At 35.0% G+C, this 23,718-nt stretch overlaps 1 protein-coding gene across 1 annotated transcript; it reads left to right on the top strand.

The window, feature by feature from the left end:
- Positions 1-295: 295 nt before the first annotated feature.
- Positions 296-8,583, top strand: LOC121418026 (paired box protein Pax-1-like). Its single transcript, XM_041611728.1, has 2 exons — positions 296-839; positions 7,636-8,583. Exons 1-2 carry the CDS (start codon positions 833-835, stop codon positions 8,301-8,303), a joined length of 675 nt encoding a protein of 224 aa, XP_041467662.1. The 5' UTR covers positions 296-832; the 3' UTR covers positions 8,304-8,583.
- The last annotated feature ends 15,135 nt before the right edge of the window (positions 8,584-23,718 follow it).

Here is a 23,718-nt window from a genome sequence, read left to right as displayed (position 1 = left end):
TGGCCACTGCTCCAATCGACAGCCAAATATACCGTCACACGTCTTGTAAACCTGATAATTAATATTTCTAGATAGTTTCATTGAGCAGATTCCAATGATTACAAAAAGTCAATTCTGAGTGGCTTGAAACATCGGTTGAGGGGGATGTTTAACCTTAAAAAGTTTGATAGAAGTAAGAGTAATACAGCAAGTTGAACGTGGGAATGGACGAAGAATGAAGGGACCAATCAGAGAGCTTGTTCAAGAACGTCTGTAGATAGGGCATGTCGGATACGGGTTACTCCTTACTCTATAACCCGTATACACCAGTACGAAACGCGTAGCTAACTATCGGACACCCCATACAGACATGCATCCAGCCTCCTTTGTCATCTTCTACAAACAAATCGCAAAATAAGGGAAACAAGTAAAGCGAGGTGGCTCTGAATTTTTATTAAGAGGAATTCGAAACTTGGAGATCTGTTTATCATGCACTTCGTTTTGGGGCTGTAGGTCGTGACTACATTATTCGATAGGGTTTGTGAATGAACTTACTGGTGGAGTATCGACGTCTCACATTCATGAGCGCTACTTTTCAGTCAAGAGACTCTTTCTGAATCCACCGGCTACTTCCGGTCTATAAACCGGCTCCCAGTTTGCTGGGATTCCCTTTCTCTCATTCATCTACAAAGTAAAACTTCTTTTTTTATATAAAAAAGGCGCAATTCAGTATAAACGCTTGGAAAGAAAAACATTCAACCGCCGTGCTTGTCTGAGAAAGGAACTATAAACGGGTAGAGGCTTACACGCCGACAAATCAATAGAAACATCAACATCATCATCGTCTCGAATAATGATGGGTAAGTGAAAATTTATTTTTGCTGATTGCCGCTGCTTTCAAAGCACGGACACTATGTTCCCCTAAGGCCGACACTGTAGGCACACCAGCCATCCGCGTTCCGGGTATACATCATTTGAGGGGAAAGACAATCTAAACATTTAGTAAGGTCTATTAATGAAAATCAATGTATTGCCCATGGGTTGTTAAGTACACGATAGGGATCTGAAGGCATTGGAATCGAGGCAGTTAAAACGTTTTTAGCAGTCCCAGCGCAGGTTATTTGAACAATATTTATCGGGAAGTTCTTAAATCGATATGTACCCGCGTTCTACCGGCTCAAACATGACAAATGCATGCACCCAAAACCAGTAATGCATCGATACGCTAAGAGCTATTTTTCCATTTCTTCATCTCCATGATTTATGTCCTAAAGTGGTGTATATCGTTGATCAAAGGACAATCATCTATGATTATCTTTCTTTCTTTTCATTCTTTCCTATTCATTTCAAATAACACAAGTAAGTATGATAAGAAATGGTATTTATACTCTTGTTGTAGATGGACATGTTTGTCAAAATGGTGAAATATTATAATTGAATTAGTTTGATTTATGTATACTAACTTGCTCATGTACGTCTCTGTGATATGAAATGAAAAACTTGTAGATTATGTAAATTCAATATATAGAAAATGATTTTTGCAGTTATTATAAACCTGAATTTATTTCTTTAAGAACTTATTTGTAAAAAAATAAAAAGAAGTCAATTAAGAGAGAGAGTGTGTTCCTGTCTATTTTATAATCTTGAGGAAACAAATTATTTTTTCTTTTCAATATTAAATAATTATTTTAATCATGTTTACGAATAATGCGTTGTAATGGGGCTATCGTAATCTGTTGCAGTGATTTATTGTAGTAAATGTTTCACTTTATAATTACGTACTGGAACCATGGAAAATCATTTGCAAAATTTATAATTTTGTAGTTCGAAATTGATTTCTATGCGTAATTTTCTTTCGTCAATATACACTTTTCAAAGTCTTGTAAGTCTGTGGGACTTTTATTTACGAAAATTGAAACAGCAATACCGTTATTTAAAATCAGACGGCATTTACAATAAAAAGGGGGAAAACAATTTGAAATTGGAACTTAAATTGTATTTTGTTCGCTGTGTGCCTTATCTTTTTCCCTTTCCTTTGTATCATTCAATACTAATTACACCAATGTTGGTTTAATTCAAAATGATTATCAAAGTTGTTTGACACCGTTGCATGCACTCATTTTGAGACATTGACTCAAACTGCTACACGTTTTTAACATATTGTAATCATTTTTTTGTTCGTGTTAATTTTGCTCTCAAGTATTTTATGTAATGGAAATTCTAAACCGAATTCAATCGAAATTTCAATTGAAATCCTGTTTGTTATATGTTACCCACCCACGTGAAAACATGAATAAAATGTTTGTTTTTGAAATGGGCACGAAATTCTTTTGATAATGAGATGCCTTCGAGACAAAACAATTCCCTTTTATCAATCCAATGATTTAATTCCATTTAAGAACGACTATTTTAGTAACATATCTATTTCATTCTCTTGGAAAATGTATTTGAGAAAATATCATTAAGAGCCACACACATAGACGATATTTCTCTCAAACTTCAAAGTTTGTGTTTCGGAAATTTAAGAAGCCAATCGGAGTATTATTTCTTGTATATACTTCATATGTGTTTTCCTTATACTGCAGAAGGAGGCATGGAGATGATTCAACAAGTTCCCTTTTTTAACTTTATTGCCAACAAGTCAGTCATATCTAACAAGTAACATTTTGTCTATTGTATATAGTTAATTGCAATATTACAAGTACCTCTCTTTGTACAGAGACGCTTGTATTATAATAAATAATCCCTTTAACAAATTTTACATTAAAACAAGAACTTGCATTTGATAGAATTTTGAAAATAAGATTATATTTCTTACAAACCTTGTCTCTCTAATATTTTTATCTAATATCTCAATATACGAATATTAGAAATGTAATTTATGATTTTATGATTTTATGAGAATTTCCCCTCTTCTGTCAGCACCAAACTTAGCACGAAATGAAATCTAAACACAATGGACAATTGGCTGTTCAAACTGGATTAACTCTGTCCATATGCTGCCTAAAACCGCTGTGTAGATTCAATTTCTCTGTTATTATACTCGCTACAAAAAGTATACATTCCATAATGACAAGGAGATTTGTCTTTCGTGTGGAGGTCTCGCAATCCGATGCCGAGGCTTGAGCGGGTCGAGCGAGGTGAGTGAGCGGGTTAGTAGCCGCGTGAAGTAACCGCTCGTTTATGAGCTCCCGACGACAGATCCCAGACTAAGGCAAGGTGAAGAGGCGAAAACTATGAAAACATCCAGAATTATACAATTAGTTCGAGGGGAATGAAGGGGAACAAAGGCGTAAAAGGGGGAGAGTTAAAAGCGATGAATTATCCGATATCATTCCGAGGAAATACTCGCTATCCATGTACTGATTCCATATGATTAGAATAATACATTCATCACTGAAGTGTAATTTGACTCGTTCGAACCGAGAGAGCTTTATTAGCGGTACAATTTGAGATTCAGATTTGAAGAAAAAAATAGGTCGCTGACTTGGAATTGCTGAAGTCCATTCATCAATTAAGTAGTATGGAAGAGTTTTATATAAAACATAATAATTATGTATTTCAAGCACTGATATCAATATATTTCTACTGTTTTTGTTTGTAATGCATAAGTTTCTACAAGGGACCACTATGTGGTAACGTTCAATAAACTTGTCTTTAAATTGTTGATTAAAAACGATATATCAAGTTCATTAAGTTAGCCTATAGTCACGAACATTGATTTTTTCTTTCATTGAGTAGGTTTTACTGTGATGTTATGGGTTGAAAATTATTGCGTCCTTTATTAATTTCTGCCCGAAAGAAAGAAACAAAGAAGAGGGGAAAGAAGAGATATGACTGTGCATTGGAATATTATGTTTGATTTGCATTATTTATAGTAAATGTATTTCCAGAGGGTGCTCGCAATATTGCATGCATCTACCCGTTAAAAATCATGTCAATTCCCTTCATTTCCTTTCCTTTGCAACGCTTGAAATACATCACCCTGCAGCCACTTGGCAAGAGAATTGTTGAACAACTCTGCCCCTACTTTCACTCCAAATTCATAAAAACATACCCCTAATCATTCCCTATCTAATTCTGCCCTTCTTGAAGTTTAAAGAAGAGCATGGGATCTAGCTTCTGCCAGAGTTTAGTTGATGGGTCTGGACGATATAGCACAATACCCGCCGGTCCAACCGCATTGACAGAGAAAACAAGGTTTTAGCTTCACCAATCGATAGGCAACACAGCGAGCAAACATTGTGTAGCTGTCATACCCCTGGGGATGAGGTTATAGCTCTGTCGTCTGCTAGCAATGCCAGTAGACAACATGTCTCAATAATCATGACAACTAATTTCTCTTCTCTTCATCTTCCATTCACGTTCCAAAGCAGTCCCAAACAGTTCTAGATGAAAAATCATTGAACACTCCCATCTACGCCGGATAGTTAATTACTATCTAAACTTATATAATATTTATTTTTAACGCAATGTTTTCAAACTTTTGGGTGGCTACTTCAAAATTGCATTTGAGAGTCTCTTTATGCTTAGAATGGGAACGAGAAGGGACTTAAAAGGAAGGTACCTGTCTCATGTTTTCACCGAATCCTCAGATGGAAAACTAGTGATGAAATGTTTTAATTAGAAGTGTATCGTGAATAGTAAATGACCGGTGTTACCGATCTCTTTTTGTATCATATTCTCGTATAGCCAGCTGAGGACGCTTTCTACTCACACGTGTGTTTCACACAAAGACAGACAGGTTGCTTTACCATCAATAAGGTCTCATGAATATTAAATGTACTAACCCTATTATACGCCTTGTCAATCTCGTTCATGCGTACGAAAAGCAACCATGGAAGAACACACTTGCAACATATTCACTTCCACTCACTTGAAACTCTTCACTTTCGCTAAATTCTCTAGAGGAAAATCTAGAATTAAATGAATTATCCAGGTTGGATGGAAGTGTATACGACTTCGGCAGCGGCTGCATGCTGCTAAGAATGGGAAATACCCGATAGTTCGATGTCTGGCCCCGGGGTCTGTGGCGACGCAAGAGCTGCACGCGTCCGTATGAGCCGTGCGTGCCCTATGAGATGTGTTACGATATCGGACTAATTGAATTGGCAAGTACGATTACTGGGTAATCCTTAATTCAAACATTTTCTCTCATCCGCATCCACAGCCCTTTGGGGGTCCCCGGGCAAACATGGCCGCTGACTCGAAGCCAGGCAATCATTCGTGACAATTCACTAGGCAATCCATGACTTCTGTCAGTTATTAATATTGCCTTAATCGTTTCGTTATATAGACAGCTTAATCAGGGGGGCGGGCAACAGATAGAGAATGGGAGATGGGTGTCGAAAGGCATTGAAAATAAAAACTGTTAAAGAACACCAAGCCTCCTCGAAAAAACAACAACAGAAAAGGGTGAGATAGATAGATATAGAGAATGGGGTGGGGTACATGAGTGGAGAGGAGAAGAGAGCAAGCAAAAAAAAACAAAAACAGAAGAAGGATCCAATAAGCATATCTCTAAACAAAATAGTGTCATATTTCGAATAAAGAAAATAAAAAATGATAAGTAAGGATATATGACATGATTATGGAAGCGTTCTTCTTCTTTTATTTCTCAGACGTGTATTAAAATAAGACATTAGGACCCAAGTTAAAAGTCACCTTTAGAAAGACATAAATGGACCTCCGAATCAAGGGAAGCATGCTACTGGATTTAAGACGCATGTCAGAATGGCTTGTTATAAGAACAAATAAAGGTTGAGGGGAAAAGATATTGTACAATCCAAGGAGAATAAAAAAAATGTTAAGAGTGGGAGAGACGGACAAAAAGAGAGAGAGGCGGAGAGAGGCAGGGAGAAAGACAGAGACAGGGGAGAGAGAAAGGGAGAGTTGAAGGGGGGGGGGGCAGATGAAGATGTTGAACCGAAAATTTCATCCGGTATGCCATTTAAAGAAAAATCAATATTAATTGTCAGTCTGCAAGCAACGATACACATTTATTTCATTCTCATTCATCGCTCCATCGAGTGTATTTACTGAGCAAACTACAAACATTTAATCCATCGCCATCAGAAAATCACGGTAATGTTTGAATAGAATTAAATACCGCAATTCAAGCTTTCAAATTCATTTACTCCCTTTTCTATGATTTTTATAATGATTTTTAAAGCTTTAAACAGCAGCAAAATGGGATGCAACTTACTTAATATACTGTGAATTTTGATTAAAGAAACACTTTCATACATTATCAATGAGTACCCAATCATCCATAGTATTCCAAGATTTGATCTGATCTCAAATGATAAGTGTGTGCTTTAAAATGATCAATGAAAATGGACCAGATGGCACCATATCAATACGATTTAAATGTGTTACGAATTTACTTATGAATGCGTGTTGGATTTTACTCATTCCTTCCACGCAACATGACATCAAATAGCATAATGTTTAAGAATATCAAATTCCACACATATTCATCAATACTCCTTTGTTAAATTTATAACTGAAATTATTTGATTTTAAGAAAGGAATGGAACCAGATGCTGGGAAAGCTTGATGATAAATGGACAAAACAAAAGTAACGGTAATAAAGTAATACAAAACTCACAGGGAAAGAGTGGTTCTTCTTATTATTTGGCAACCAGTCAATTTGACAATTTTCGACATCATACATATTCTTCAAGTGAAAATAAAAAATCAAAAAGTGATTTCTTTAAATGTATTTCTCATTTTTTAAATTCTTTTCTCTTTCTTTTTTTATATTTTTGGCTTATTTTTTATTAAAGTAAAGGTTTGATATTAGTCTTGTTTTAAGTAACGTTAAATGTATCAAGGACAACGAATGGATACTAAGAATATGACGATAGAGATGGATGGAGAAAGTAAAGATTAATAGATTAAACTGAAGAAAAAGGACAAATAGAAAGAAAAATATAACGGGCGATATGGTGTTAACATTCTTCTTTCAAAATAATATTACGTAATTGAAACAATAATAGGGTATCTTCAGTGTAAAAAATGAGATCTTTGTTCATGATACAAATTTTTATTAAGAGAATTATCAAGAAATACCATTTAAAACACACGATTTCATGGATTTGTATTAATACTGTAATACACAGAAATGCTCATTAAAGTGATAAATATGTTAAGAATATTTTCGAATATAATAAGGAAATTTGTAGGGTAATATTTTTGTTTGGCTGGTTAATCCTATGGGGATAATCATTAGAATTTTCACAAAGTCCCATGGGAGCTCGAGGTCATTGATTTGGAAGTCGATTCGACGCGGAATGGTACTCATACAGCATTGAGTCGGAAACGTTCTTCACGTTGATCAAACAGACCACTGCCATTCTTAATGGCGTTCACCTCTCTTCATCTCTCTCTACTTTCATTCCTTTCTCTCTCACTTTCCTTCCACCCTCGGACAGTCAAAAGGGAGTCGTATTGCCGAGCTCGTCACACTCATTCGTCCATCGCCGTCGTAGCTCGCTCGTTCGTTCGCTCGATGTTCGGTCAGCTGCGCTCCATCTCATAGCATCCCCTCCCATACTCTCATCCGATCCATCTCATTCTCCTCCTCACACCCCTCTCATCCAAATCTACCAAGTTAGTGTGTAACCATGGCTTTTTATGGTATGTTTCCTCCAGAACAAACCTTTGGTGAGGTGAATCAACTTGGTGGTGTCTTCGTCAATGGACGTCCTCTTCCCAACGCCATCAGACTCCGCATCGTCGAACTCGCTCAGTTGGGGATTCGACCCTGTGATATCAGCCGCCAGCTACGTGTTTCCCATGGTTGTGTCTCCAAGATCCTGGCCCGTTATAACGAGACTGGCTCCATCCTACCAGGAGCAATTGGTGGTTCTAAGCCCCGGGTCACCACTCCCAATGTGGTCAAGAAGATCCGTGAATACAAGCAGCGTGATCCGGGTATCTTTGCTTGGGAGATACGTGATAAACTCTTAGCTGAGGGAGTCTGTGACAAGTACAATGTTCCTTCAGTCAGCTCCATCAGCAGGATTCTCAGAAACAAGATAGGAAACAACACTTTGTCTCATCTTCAGCATCACCCATATGATCCTACCAAGGATTCCCATCGTTCATTCTATAACACTGCCCTGTATCCTTATCCTTGTGCCCCTGCACCTGCTGGAACCACGGCTTCTAAAGTAGCAGCGGCAGCAGCAGCAGCAGCTAACTCCTGTGCGATGAGATCATGGCCATCATCACATACTGTCAATGATATCCTTGGATTCAGACATCTAGGAGCTGGAGACCACTCAGGTAAGACACTTAAAGACGATTGTCTTTCATGATTATGTATTTCCCATAAAATATGTTCGATTATTATATAATCTGTGACCGCTTCAATTGAATTATGATACGAATATTGAATTTGTTAATATGAATTTATAAATAAGAAATAGGATTCTTCATTGTCTATTGGGATGCACGAAAATTTGCTGATAAAATGTCGTGATTTATTATTTTTGTAAAGAATGTATATTCATATCCCATTCATATTTTAAAGATATCATAAAAGTTATATGATTTGGGGATTCTTATTTAATTATAGATCATATATTTTTTTTTTGGGGGGGGGGCATGCATTGGAATTCATCCTAATTCTGAATAAAACGAAATCTAAAAAAATAAGAATATTAAGTTGCAAATCTATTTCTACTGATTTTTCAGTTGTGCAAGTAATTTACACAGTTGCTATTTTAATTATGTTAATATCAAGTGAGAATTATTATCTTTGTATCAACCTTTTTAACATTATATCACATCCATGATGTCTTTAGTTGACTGCATGAACCTCGTAGTCATCACCGTTTGAAAGCTTGACTGCACTCTGGTTTCCCTTCCTCTCTAACTTTACATATCCACCATAGCTCAAGGTATTATTAACAAGATTAAGTGGCCCATGTGTTTTTAAAGGAAAGGGAGAAGAGTAGAGTGATACTCTATGGTTTGAATAGAGGAATGCCAGTGATACCTTTGCACTGACGCATCGCTTTATTACAAGGTGTGAGTATTTAGAAGAACCACGTGACTTGAAGGAATAAGGAGGTGCATACCCCTTGCGTGCTTTTCTTGCCTTAATGTTTACAATGCATGCTCTTAAGATGCGGGTGTATGGAGGCGCCACATAAGTCTCCCCCGATCATGAAATGACACAAAATCCTATTCTGTGTATTTTTAGTCGTCAATTTCGTCTAATTGACACAGAGATTCTGCCTGGAACGAAGTCTTAGCAAATTGGTATCTTGTAGCAATATGGTAAAAGAGCACGAAAAATCGATGGATTTGGACAAGTTTTGGTTGAGGGAAAAGGAGAATCAGCTGCGGGGAAATAGCGAGAGCGTGATGACAGTCAAAGTCGTATCGTAACTCACTTCAGAATCAAATCGTATTTGACTTGGCAGACAAATATATATACATACTTACCAGAGATGGAGCTAATGATTCCGACTAATGTCTAAAAGCTGACAACTTGTTTAAGTAATGAGAGAATCCACCGTGGATGTAAATTTAAGGGTTGTCGCTAAAATGATATGTCTGTTGCTTGAGAAGTCACTTTCAATATTGAGAATAGAATGTCTGGTGAATGGTGCACATGTGTCTACTAAATAATGGGAAATATCAGTTGCAATGATGAATGCTTATTTTTTAAATATTTTTTGTTATGTTATAGATTGATATGGAGATTATTTTGGCTAATATTTTGTACCTACATGTAAAAAAATTATCTAAAAAAATTGATAGACTTACATACATTTAAGAATAAAAGGATTATGATTTGACTTTCCCAAGTGTTAACACATTATTGATCTATCATACACTATACTGGATGATTTTATCTAAACCTTTAGTATACATATCAAGACCAGTCTAATCGAACTTTAATGGTCCCTCTTATATAGAGACACTAAATTTCTATTAAAATACTATTTATGATAACAAAGGTGAAATGATTGTATTTTAAAACGGCAAGATTTTATTCTTTTTGATGAGAAGCTATTTTTATCGATTTTTTATAAAGTGCCTATCTGATAAGTTACACTGTAAAAAATGTAGTGCTAATTTAGCACTTACGGTGCTTGTATAGTGACTGCACTACGAGTGCTGATTGTCTAGTTCAAATTTAAACTAAAAAATCAGCACTCGTAGTGCAGTTACTATACAAGCACCGTAAGTGCTAATTTAGCACTTCATTTTTTATAGTGTATATTTATTCATATATGAGCAGACTTTAGACTTAGAGTATATTTTTTTCTCCACATTATTGAAGCTGAAGTGAAATAACATCAAGAGGGATACTATCCATAAATCGATGCACGTCTATACATCTTTAATTTTCAAGTACAAACATGATCATGGACATGAAAATTTCTTTATTCAATAGTGCCTATTTTAGTCATAAACAATATATTACATTTTACTAATTTTCTCCCCCTCTCTCTCTCTTTAAAAAACCTCTAACATTCTTAAACGATAGTAATTATAGAAAAACAGGTATAAGATTCCACTTTTTCCTTTTCTAAGCGTGTGCAGAAATACACACTATGCACGGCCGTTCAATATTACGCATGTCACAATCGTGACGCGAGTCAGTGTCTATGTTGTAATGTCTATAACGATGCAATATTTCCTATAAAATATCTACAGTCATTTTGTAATTTACATAGGTTCTGTGAGCATATCAATGAACAGATAGGACGAAGACCATTACTACAGACCCTTGAATGAAAAGGGTATCATAGTTGAAGTTACCTCTATTGACCCCTTATGACTGTCACCACTACCACCAAGACACCAAATAACAAAAGAGCATCTACCAATTAGGGGTGACGTGTAGCAAGTCATGTGATATGAGCAATCACCTTCTTCCAAACCTTTTCTTCTTTGAATCTTACCCGCCCCATGTTAAGGGTTTGTTGTTGGCTCCCGTCGGGTCTCTTTGATACCATAGGACCTAAGTAGGAACAAGATAAACCAACAGGACCAAAATAAGGGGTGCCAGGAACAGCGGGTTATCTGGAAAGCTTTGTTTGGAATAACACCGAGACTATTATGATCATGTTTTCATTGATCGGGACTGTTTGAAAACTTTGCCTCCCAAGCATAAACATGGATATCCGAGCTCCATATTGATGATGTAAGATACGGGATATACTGAATTAATTGGATGGTGCAACGTGTTTTGAGCAGAAGTTTGTCGATCCCAAGGAATTCTGGTTGGCCTCGTACATGTAGTTTTAAAAGCAAATTGTGTGAAACATTTCCTTTCAGTAATTCATCTGTAGTGCTTCGGCTTAACCTTACTTATAATTCTAATTTCATAATCATAATCACCACATTATTTGATAAAATGTAGGCCCATATACGTTTCGCGTCATCATACATGTCATACCTACGATGGCAATATCAGCAGAAGCTGCAGCATGTATTATTGGTGTTCTTCATACTGAGCGCATGAATCTAATTTATTAGGGATTTTTGTTATTTTGTATTCCATATAATTTCATGTCAAATAAATGTTTCAATTTAAGTTAAGTTCGCAATGCAATCAACATGACAATAAACACACAAAAAATAATTTTTTACATAAAAATGTACAAGTCATTCATAGTTAATGTAGTTGTTGTAAATAATCATAAAAGAAATCAATTAAGCAATGTATTAACTGAAGAAATAAAAATAATAAAATCAACTCATCAAGCTTTTGCTTTAGGGGCACCCCAATCATTTAAACTATATTGTACATTCATGTATGATTTTGTATATATTTTGGTTGTATATTGATTTTTAAACGAGTAAAATGGATTGAATTGAATTGAACAAAAGACAAAATGTCGACATGTTGTCAATACAAAAAAGTTTGAAATAATAAAATCAGCAAACGACAAAATGTTGAAGTGTTGTCAATACAAAAGGGTAATTATTTAAGACAAGATTATCAATTTTGTAATTGCAAACTCCATTCATGCCAGTAGACAAGGGCTGAAAAGGCAATTCTTTTTGTTGTATGGAATAACTTATCATTCATTAATGAGCAAATTGAAAACAACATAATTCATTATCGAAAACAAGTAATTCATATCATTCAACGTTTCGGCGTTGCATATAGACATGCACAAAAAAGCAAAACAAACAACCAACTGTTGTTTTTTAAACTGTAAAGCAAGTGAAAGAATCGGTAGAAATTAGCATATGACAGCCCTTTTTAAATGCTAAAAATAAATATAATAATGAGAAAGAGACAGAGGGGAAAATTGCTATGTTTGAATTTTGATGACGGATAATTATATTAAAGTTTACATTTCCTAAGAAAATTCATAAAATATAATGCAAAGCAAACTTTCTAAATTAGCTGGCCCCTAATTCAGTATCCCCAGCATTGCAAAAAAATAACAAAAAAAAACCCAGATACATAGCAAACACACATTTAGCCGGTTTGTAATAAAGTATCACGCTATTATGATTACTAGAGTAAAAAAAAATCATCTCGTAAAAGTTAATCATTAATCGTTTGATTAAAATATATATAGACATTTTTTTGGTTACAATTTTCTAATTTACAAAATTTCCGGAGAATGACCCTTTCCAGTTGTCTTTGTTGTGAATTATGTACACGATGAATATCAACTTGATTTGTAAAATTCACTTCATTCCAAAACAAATAGATATATATTAAATGGATTCTTCTTGATTTTCATTTTTTTTAATGTCAACTTATATTTATTATTTTTAAGGCGAGTTTGTACGAATTTCTAAAATTATCAAGAGATATTGCATTGATCACCTATCAACGTGCTGTATTCTTCTGAGATTTAACAAAATTAGTACATTATCCAATATCATAGAGGAATACTATAATGAGTTAATTTTGATATTTAATGCAAAAGGATAGTAAACAAATAGTTGAAATAATGAGACCATTGCGACAAACAGACGATTAAAGGTATCGATATTTTACATATTAAATGTTCACATTAAAATAATTTTATCTGTATTAGGCAAATGATGCGAATGATAGCGATTACTTTGATACAAAATAAAAACCTGCATATTTGTTTTAAATAAAATTGTAAAAAAATGAAGATATCTGTTGAAGTCAATGTATTTTGTTCGAGAAAAGTGTTTCTTTTTTTTCAATTGAATGTAATTTCATTTTACTTAAATCCATAAATTTTCAACTTGTCGTCCTCACAATATCAGAAATCACTGCGTAAAAATCAAAATCAATCTGGAGTCGACACCATGCAAAATATAATGAATATGATAATCGTGGATAAGTGTCCCTTTTGTATGTTTTGATCTGATACATGCTATCAAGTCTGAAACGAAAAGGACATTAATAGCATGTGTGCTAATTGCGATTCCCATACCATTTATTTTGAATGTCAACAAATTTTAAGCAAAAGCTTTTTATGGAGTCATTAATTTGATGAAAAAAGTGTATGGTCTTTTTTCTTTCAAAAAGGACATTAATAGCATGTGTGCTTGTTGCTAATTCCCATACAATTTATTTTGAATGTCAACGAATTTTAAACAAAAGATTTTTATGGAGTCATTAATTTGATGAAAAAAGTGTATTTTTTTTCTTTCAAAAATCATTGAGAAGAAAGTTTCGTTTTCACACTCTAGTAAGTTTTCTTCTTAAAGAAGGTTTTTTTTTCTTCCCCTTTTTTTGTTGCTTTCAATGCAAACATCCGTCCCTGGCTAACTCTGGCATGCCGTTCATCTTGTATTTCTCTTGATAAACTTCTTTTCGGGCTCCTGCGCTCTCGAAATGCCTAATTTGCAATCAGTCTTGGGCGAAGAAGGAGAAACGTAAGATAGGAGGTATTATTGTGTTTCGTGTCGTTCGTAAGCATGAAATAAGGGATCACATGCTGGTCTCTGCATGCTTCAAAACGGCTCGGGAAGCGGTCAAGAGTGCTAGTGTTTCTCCCTGGAACCGGGGCTGGGTATCGCAATGGTAGCGTCTTTCCTCGCGACTCGTCGCGCCTTCTAACCGACGGCCTTACACTCTACTAACTCATGCGTAACAAGTTGACACTCAAAAAGTCTCAGTCGCTTCGAACGAGTGCTGCTTGGCGTGTCGAATGAATGATAGAGAAGACAAAAAACTTACAACCGTATACTTTTGAAACATAGTCCCTACATACACCCCAAGAGTGAAAGAATGAGAAGGGAGAAAGAGAGTGAATGGAAAAAAATCCCTTGCTTGTTTTTTGATAGAATTTCAATTTAAAATTCTTTAGAGAATGTTAAATTTGAGGTTGGGAGATGGCGCGGGCGAACGGTTGTAAACGGACGGGATCGAATCGGTGAGTGAAGGGTGTAACGTGAACCATCTTTTTACCCCTATACTCACTCCAGAAGGTCAGGAACAATTACAAATGTAAACCTATATAGCAGTCGACGAACTGACTTCTCTATGCCTAAGGATTTTCTATGCTATAAATAATGAGGTAGAATGATGAGGGAATCTCAAGAACTAAACTAACAGCAGAAAACGAGTGGTTAGGGAGGTTTTGGAGTAGTAATTCGAGGCAGAAAGCACACAGAAGATTGGGTCTCAATTGTTTGCTCTGGAGCAAAAAGGAAATAAGAACTGTGACGTGATGCGCAATGAAGATGTTCTGGATAAGGCCTGTCTGTTAGTCGAAAGGGCGAAAGACAACGAGGCAATTTCTTCCTTGTTCTTGGCTTTCTAAATTTGAAAAACCGTATCATAATTGCAGATTTGTTTTCTTTTCATTGGACAGGAAATCGAGCTGAATGCAGATAAAAACCCTTCCTCCAGCTAGTACCTTCACGTCCTTTCGACATGTAATTCATAGTAATATGAAGTCATTATGGTGTATATACTACTGATGAAATTATTCATTTCTGACCATACATCTCGTGAAAATAATCATTCATTTCTTAGAATGTAATTAAGAAAAGATAATTTATATCTAATTTTCCCTGAACGTAATGTGATCAAATGAGAAAAATCAAAATCGATAATGCAAACAGTTCAACTCCACAGTGATATACAATACTGTAAGTCTCTAATGACCGAATAATGTAATAGTGAGTTTCCGGTACGAAGTTAACAGTATAATATTATGATAATGAAATAAACGTTTTAGTAAATAGTGTCATTCTTCATAAAACATTATGTCTAGATTGGATGTTGCTGAAAGGAGTGAAAAAAGTTATCCAAATAGTTGTATCGACTGCATTTTATTTTAAAAAGACTTAAAAATATATAAACATTTTGATAAGATATTTAATGAATAAACATTTTTAAAGTCCTTCTCTATCGTTACACGATTTAAGAATATTTGATAATGTTGATCTTCGATTTATTTGACGACCGAAAAATCCATCCACTTTTATTGGGAAGAAAAGTTAAACTGTACCTAAATCCACCTTGAACATTAAAATATCATATTAACATAACAGAATAATAATCGGCGATGTCCTAACATTTTGAATACCCTTTAAAATATTATAGCCGGTGTCCTGTACTTATTTATAGATCAAATATATGAGTCATTTTGCTTCCTTTCTCTCCGGGGTCTCGTCTGCATTGTTATAGCTATCTCACAAGTCGCTCTAACATTTTCTCAATTTACATTTAATGACTAAAGTTACAGAAAGCGTTGAAAGTTTGATCACAAGGAAAGGTTTCGTTGGTGAATCTTTGCTTGCATTCTTGACATAATTATGTTAGTCCCTAAGCAAAGGCTTTAAGAATGTATTTACCTCTCATTTTTATTTCGCAGTTTGCTGAAAAAATTGGAAAGGACCATGTTGTACAGGTGCATTTTAAAATGTTGATTAGTGAAGTGATGGATTAATGCAGCTTGTTATCTACCTGTTGTCAAGAAAACTTTATTTGGGTGAATCATAAAATGATAACGTCAGTTCTGGAGGAAAATTCGTCATTCATTGAGGAAGGTTTTGTTTTTAAATCAAAGAAATGACGTTTATCAGATCTGCCTTTATGTAAAGAAATTATTTATTCAAATTTGCATTTTAGATGCACGGGGTTTCTTTTATTATCTTCCTTATGAGATGGTCATTTTTGGAGTAATGTTAAATTTCTAATATTTTGTTAAATGATTAAATTTCAAAATATAATTCGGTAAAGGATTTATATTCTAGATTAAGCCTAATGTGAAAATGAAAGGAAAACCCTTATTTGCTTCAAACTTATTTTTAGTGTTATAAAAAGTCGTTCTAATCTGATAAGAGTTATCTTATATCTGTTGAGGAAACGTGCATCGGAGTATAAAATGCATTTATCCATGTAACATAATTTTCACCAGATATTTTACCTTACTAATCTCAATATTCATAATTTGCAAAATGAGCTCTACGGGAAATTGTGTTTTACTCAAATCTTTCACGATTTTTCGGATAAGACAAAGGACTTTTTCTACAGTGGTCACTGCCAAATGTTATCATTTTTATCTCTAAAATGGTTGTACAATAATTTCCATATAGCTTAATCTTCTCATATCAATATATATGTTTTAAAGAAACATTTATCTCAGATTTTGGTGGTTATAATATTAGATTGTAACTACACATGACGTAAAAAGGTTAGTCAAATGTATCTAAACACTTTAATATTTGATTTCTCCCTCGTTTCCAGATATTCAAGTCACGGAAACATTCCTTCTTTTGGACTTGGTATATTCTTGACTCTTGCACTCTAAACGTAAAATCAGTTGGAACGATTTATTTGCTGACTTAGTTCGGCGCAATTGAAATTTATTGAATGAGAGGTGTCGGAAAAGGCGGGATGTGCTTCAATTTGAAGTTGAGATGGGCAGATGGAAAAGAAGATCCTGTATTCTTGATGTATTTGTAAATGAAAGAATGAGATAAGATTGATGGGGATCCTTAGAAGCAGGTGTGTCGAGATATGTAGCAAGTCATAGCCGTGTAGCAGAGAGTACACGCCATGGTGTTGCGTGGTCGGGGACAAAGTGGAGTGCATGGTAAATACATTATACGGTCTTCTTGAGTAGCCATTTCCATTAGCTGCACGATGGCCAATGCATGTAAAGTGCTTGGATATCGTTGTTGAACGAGGCTTGAGATGGACTCATCGGGCCAGTCTCGGCGTAGAAACCCACCACGAGTAGTGGGCAACTCAAGCGCCTCTTCGCCAACCCCCAAAGGTGCTAATTTAGGAGTCATTTTCTTGATTGTTTTTGAGGATGTATTCTCGTTAGACGTCACGTACTCGTTTTTAGATGTTAGAATTGTGGGAGATAGTGTATGGGCAGCTATATAAGATAGGGGTTGACTGGGAAAACCGTGTAAGAATGTTGAGCTTCAAAAACGGTCGCGCCAGTTCCGGACTGAGCCAGAGTGCAAAACATATTGACACGGTATCCCCTAGACGAGATACACTACAAATATCATGGGAAGAGGGAAGGAACGGGGATGGGGTTGACGGAGAGGGAGAGAGAGAAGGGGGGGGGGTATATAGCAGAGAACGATGAATCAAGAAAAAATGATAAAAAGACCAAATTAATATATAATAATCAGTCTAGAGAATGGGGGTGAATAAAGAAGGGAAAATGGAAGTAGGATGATGATAGAGAGGAAGACAGAGAGATTTCTGATAGAAGAGCATAATAATGATAATAATAATAATAACAATAATATGTCCATTTATATAGCGCAGTTTTTATATGCATATACTCAACTGTGCTTTGATATTTGGTATCATTACCCCGGTTGTAGCTGAGCCGCCATGTTAATAGGCGCTAAAGTGTTCAAGGAAATAAATCCTACCGGGTACCCATTCACCTCACCTTGGTCAAGTGCGGCTCAATGTGGATAAATTTCTTGCCGAAGGAATTACGCCGTGGCTGGGATTCGAACCCATGACCCTCTGTTTCAAAGTCCGAAGACTAATCCACTGGGCCACAACGCTCCATAAGCGAAAATAGTTAATAATCCGTATGCACTCCTTTCATCTAAATGAGATATTGTAGCACTAAAAAAAATTAATGCGCTAATGAAAACATTACACTGAATTATGACTATAAAGAATTTTGTACAATTGCGAAAGTCCGGATGACTTTGTTCTCATGATCTCGATTATAACTTATCATATCCCATCATGCTTTATGATAGTTCTATTTCTTACCCTTCAACATGAACTGTTTTCATGAACTGTTGTTTTCTCGTCCCATATCCTCTAGAATCTAACCTGCGATCTGATTAAGATTTGCAAGTAGACCAGAACCACACTGTACTGGTTGATTCCCAGTGGGAGGGGGCATTGAGGACTCTAATGTCTGCGATATTTTATTCTATTTCTCTCGTGTTATCAACTTTCCATGACATAATCGCAAGCATCATAATGAAGAGAAATCATTTTGATAAGCCTTGGGTGTGTATTGTATACCTGAGGACGGGAAGGGAGGGCTGAAGTATTACAACAAGCATTTCAAGATTTGTGGACTACAAAGAGCAGTACCATAAATCACTGTAAAAAATCTAATAAGAATTACTAAATATATAATTAAATATAACTTTTCTTACAAACGAATCATCGAAACAAATAGAAACAATTAAAAGAAGATAATATTATGATTATCACAATTATTGGTGCTGAACTGGAAAAGGTGACTCTTAAGATTTGTTAGTTTGTTGTAATTATTTACTTCGATTTCATGTAATCTATTTCGAAATCGCTAATAAAATAAACATCTTAAAAAATATGAGTGGGTGTGGGTGGGTGTTGTGAGAGGAGGGAGAAAGAGAAAGGAAGACAGACAAAGGTTTATAAGAACTGTAAAAAGAGGGAAATATATGACATATAAAGAATTAACCGCCCCACACAAGATAGTCATTTATCATTTATGATAAAAATTCCGAATTCTGGAATTATGTATGAACTTTGTCATAGTATTTGATATTACTTTTATATTTGTTTTGTTTATAATGAAAAAAATCCGTGTTTACAATGACTAGCGTGTATACTACTACTACTACTACTACTATTACTACTATAAAAGTAGTAGTAGTATACTACTACTACTTTTACTATACTACTACTACTACTACTACTACTACTACTACTACTACTACTACTACTACTACCACTACTACTACTACTACTACTACCACTATACTACTACTACTGCTACTACTACTATACTTCTAATACTTCTACTACTACCACCACCACTACTGCTACTACAATACTACTACTACTACCACTACTACTACTACTACTATACTGCTACTACTACTACTACTACAACTACTACATAACTGCTGCTCCTATGCTCTCACCATGCTGCTGCTACTTCTACTGATATTTATTACTTCTTTACAACTACTAGTATTAACTAGAATAATTTCATACTAACAATTTACTATTAGCAATAGTAAATTTTATAAAGTAAAATACCGATAGTCGTGATCTTAAAGATAATTGAAAAAAGGGAAGTAAAGACTTTTTGAAAATGTAGTCGAGATGTTGATAATAATTGAGAGTATGCCAGATAGACGAGAGGTTATATGGGGTCACGGAATTGTCCTTGGCATATGGAAGTTTAGTTTCATGTGACGACATCGCCCTCTAATGTTAGCCCATGACAGGTATATTACTCATGTTCGTAAACAACCCTCAAGAAATCACGTGATCTATGAATAAAAAAGGAATTACCATGAAGATCTTTACAAATATTCCCAATTATGTCCATATTGTACGTAGGCCTAAATGTTACAATGATCGCATTTTCATTCAGCAAAAGAACTTACTCTGTTAGTATTCTCGTTTGAAAATTATATACGACCAGTTCAATAAAAACAGTAGTTTTTAATTTTCTATTTGTGTTACATTCATGCGCATTTTTCATAATTTTTAGTATACTTTACGTGTCAATAAGGTATGGTTCATATTCAGGGCACTTGTTAAAAAATAGAAAGTTTTGAGCTGTCATAGGCATCTTATCAGCTTTCGGTTTCTTTGGGAAACAGAGCAAGGTAAGCACTAATTTGCTTCATATCGTTGGAAAATCTGATTATAAAGATGTTCGCTGGCAAGTCTACATCATCCTAAAGGAAGTTTAGAGAACTAAGAAGGAAGAGCCGGAAGAGAGTCTGTATGACTATCAATACAACATCTTCCGTTTATCCGTTCATAAACATATTATCACACATTGAAGTTACCTAGGCCAAGAAAGTAGAACCATCGGAACTCACACCGAAGAAGAATAAATAGTGGGAGAAGCTACCCAAGACAAAAAAGTGATAAAAGATCAAGAAATTAGGCCACGATGGGTCAACGACTCGATGTATATAGGTGGGGATTGTAAAGGTGAGGGTAACGGTCGCTGGGTTGGCCGCCCGACCGGCCGGGGTGAGCATTCCCCGAGGCCCCGCTCTTGATGATAGATGATACTAGGTGCAGGGAAAAGAAGTAATTTCTTCACGGCGTTTCTGCTCAAGCGTTGATGTGTTGTTGTAAAATGGAATAAGAAATAACAGGAGCATACCAATCTGAGTTAGTTTAGAGACGTGTTGAGGTTTGAGTCGTCACTGAGATATAGGCAATGTTTATTTCGCGGTTTTCTCGGCCAGTTTGTTCGATTGTATATCTTAAGTTTGATGCTAGAAGGATTCAAGATCACTTTGCATCACTAAAGGGAAATCGGGTTTTAACAACCCGAGCAAAATAATGACAAGTTCGATGTACACATTTGTTTCGAGACGTTAAAGAAGTTTAAATTATGTTTACAAAAACTTTATTTAATAATGGTGACAAAATAAAAAAAAACGAAGAAGAAGAAGTAGTAGTAGTAGTAGAAGAAAATGAAGAAGACGGAAAAAAAGAAGAAGAAGTAGTAGTAGAAGAAGAAGAAGAATTATAAGAAAGATAAAGAAGAATAAAACCACTATTTGGCATTCGTATATTTATGAATTGAATATTTTAATTCTTTAATAGAAGCTTTACGAATCCCAGATTAATTTTAAAATCCTATATTCAGCTTGGTTTTAGTGTGAGTTAAACTCTTGTATAATCAACGTCTCGAATCATTTGAAATTTCGTGTTATTTTGCACAAACATGAATTAAATTTGGTACAGCAATAAGTCCTTGAAGACTCTAAGCAACCTTTCAAATAAAATCAAAATATATTACTATGGAAGTTTACGTTATATACTTGTATATTTTACATCGTGTTATTTAGAGAATCATTTGTCTTAAACACTTTTTGGCTCTTTAACGGGTTGGGGTACTATACGTCTTTGCATTTCAGAGTGAAAATGAACATGAGCATTGTATTATAAAATGTTAATCTCGAGAATAATTTTGATAGTAGGTTAATGGACTATAATCACTACCGTTTTGGTTGATGATATCAAATTTATGGCATGAGGAAGTTTTTCGCGCTTTTAATTTCTTCCGATCTCAGAATGACTTCAAGTTTTACCATAAACTGTGCACCAGTATTCATGATTGTGTTTACCTTTTCTACCCGGGAAATTCAGGATATTGTAAGGAAAAGAAATCGTAGGAAAATAAACATGAGGACGACAAAGTTTCAGTGGTCATTACACCGAGAATCGGTCGACTTATGACCTATTGGCTCAAGTTTACCGAGGAATGAAATATACTGCGTTGTGCATGATCCATGAATGCAATAAGAGGGAAAGGAGAGAGAGAGGGGGGGGGGGTGAAGTTGATTCTCATTAAACGGTCATGTGGTTGCATGCTTTTGCAAGGGTCAATGCTAGGGCTAAGAGGGCTAAGAAATATATTCTGTGTATTTTTTAAACTGCCATAACAGAACTTCATTGGTCCTTTTTATCTTTAAGTTTATTCGCAAGTTGTTTTTGTTGTTGTTGTTTTTTTAGAATTAAAATCAACATTCTCTAGATAAGTAAAGGCAAATTTGATAAAACGTAATCATAACTATCATATTGAAAAATCTATTTTTGCATAGGATGGTTTAAACAGTATAATTGTTGATTTAAGTGATTTCGATGATTTCAGATGGGGGAATGTGCTAAAAAAGGAATATTCCATGTTAGTTATATGATGTCTATGACTACTTCCAGTCGAATAATCATACAATTTATGATTATTCGACTGGAAGTAGTCATAGACATCATATAACTAACATGGAATATTCCTTTTTTAGCACATTCCCCCATCTGAAATCATCGAAATCACTTAAATCAACAATTATACTGTTTAAACCATCCTTGTAATTTTATATCACACGCTCGGATTTCTAAGGTCTGGACATGACCGAATATATTCAAGCAAAATAGTGAGTATAAATGAATCTATGTTGAGTTTTTTCAAGTGCTCTGCTGATGCACACTCGTACTTTTATTGTTATGGAATGTTTTTATGGTCATAGAGAGCTCGTTGTTTGAATACATGGCATAATTTATTGTGTTTCTCGTCAGTGTTATTTGTTGAAAATAGTGTCGAAGCACAACGTCGAAACTACGCCGTAAATTGTCTAGTAAAAGAGTGACAAATGTTTATATCATTACCTGAAAAAATGCTGGACTAAGTGGCACGTTCGGCATAGATAGACACGTTTGATAGCTTCATAAAGCTTCTACCATAACCATGACAATCATCACCGAACTGGGACGAAGGCTAAAACCTGAGCCCCCCTTCATCTTCTGTGAATTTTGAAAGATAATTTTGTGATCGTTACCATTGTCTTTTTTAGATGTATAAGAAAATAATTCGTAATCTAAGACATATAAGGATATACCATACTAATACATGTTACAGAAATAGGCCTACACTTTATACCCTAAAATCTGGCATTATATAAACATGTAACTATATTTCAGATTGTTATTCTATGAGTAAAGTTTATGGGGATATTTCCATTCACATATTCAACAGCAAGTAAACACAAACCTATAATTTACTCACTGCCTATGAATCATAAATGTCGAAGAACTGAAAAGAATATATTCGTCAAGAATAAAATATTTCAGCAATTTACCAATTTTTAAAAGTCTTTCTCAGCACTCAAAAAACAAAATCTGATAACGATTTTCTCATCTTTTTACGGAAGTAGATGGGACGAGGACGAATTACCCCGGTCTGGTTTGATACTGTTTCTCATTGGCAAGCACAGTTTGTATGATAATCAAACACAAACATATTATTTGCGTTTAAAGAGGGTATATATGCCTCATACATTTCCACAATAGAAAACCGTGAGGTAAAAAGAACAAAAGAACAAATTAGTTTATTTGTATCAAGAAAGAATTTGTCTCAATTTTCACAGTGTATTATAAAACTCAATTGATAGTCTTAACTAGGGATATTTTGCGTATGATCATGATTCCTATGAAGAAAAGATAATTTTCTATGATATTTTGTCCAGATGATGATGTAATTACATACCATTATGAGTATTGCTGTACATTATCTATATTATGTATCAGTCGAATTTGACCTTACCTTTAATTCTTTGTTACCGTTATGAACTTGCGTGTGAAAGATTTCCTATGGCTCTTACGACTCTGATAAACATGATAAGTAGCTGTAACATTGGCATGGAAACGTCAAATCGACTTTTTCCCTTCGCATTCAGTCTGCCTAATATCAATACTTCGCTGTGACCAATATCATTTCGGGAGTTAGAATCAGAGAGAGAGAGAGAGAGAGAGAGAGATGGGGGTAGGGGTAAGATAGAGATGGAGAGAGA

Source organism: Lytechinus variegatus, chromosome 7 (assembly GCF_018143015.1).
Source record: "Lytechinus variegatus isolate NC3 chromosome 7, Lvar_3.0, whole genome shotgun sequence".
NCBI lineage: Eukaryota > Metazoa > Echinodermata > Echinoidea > Temnopleuroida > Toxopneustidae > Lytechinus > Lytechinus variegatus.
This window is presented reverse-complemented; position numbering and strand designations above follow the sequence as displayed.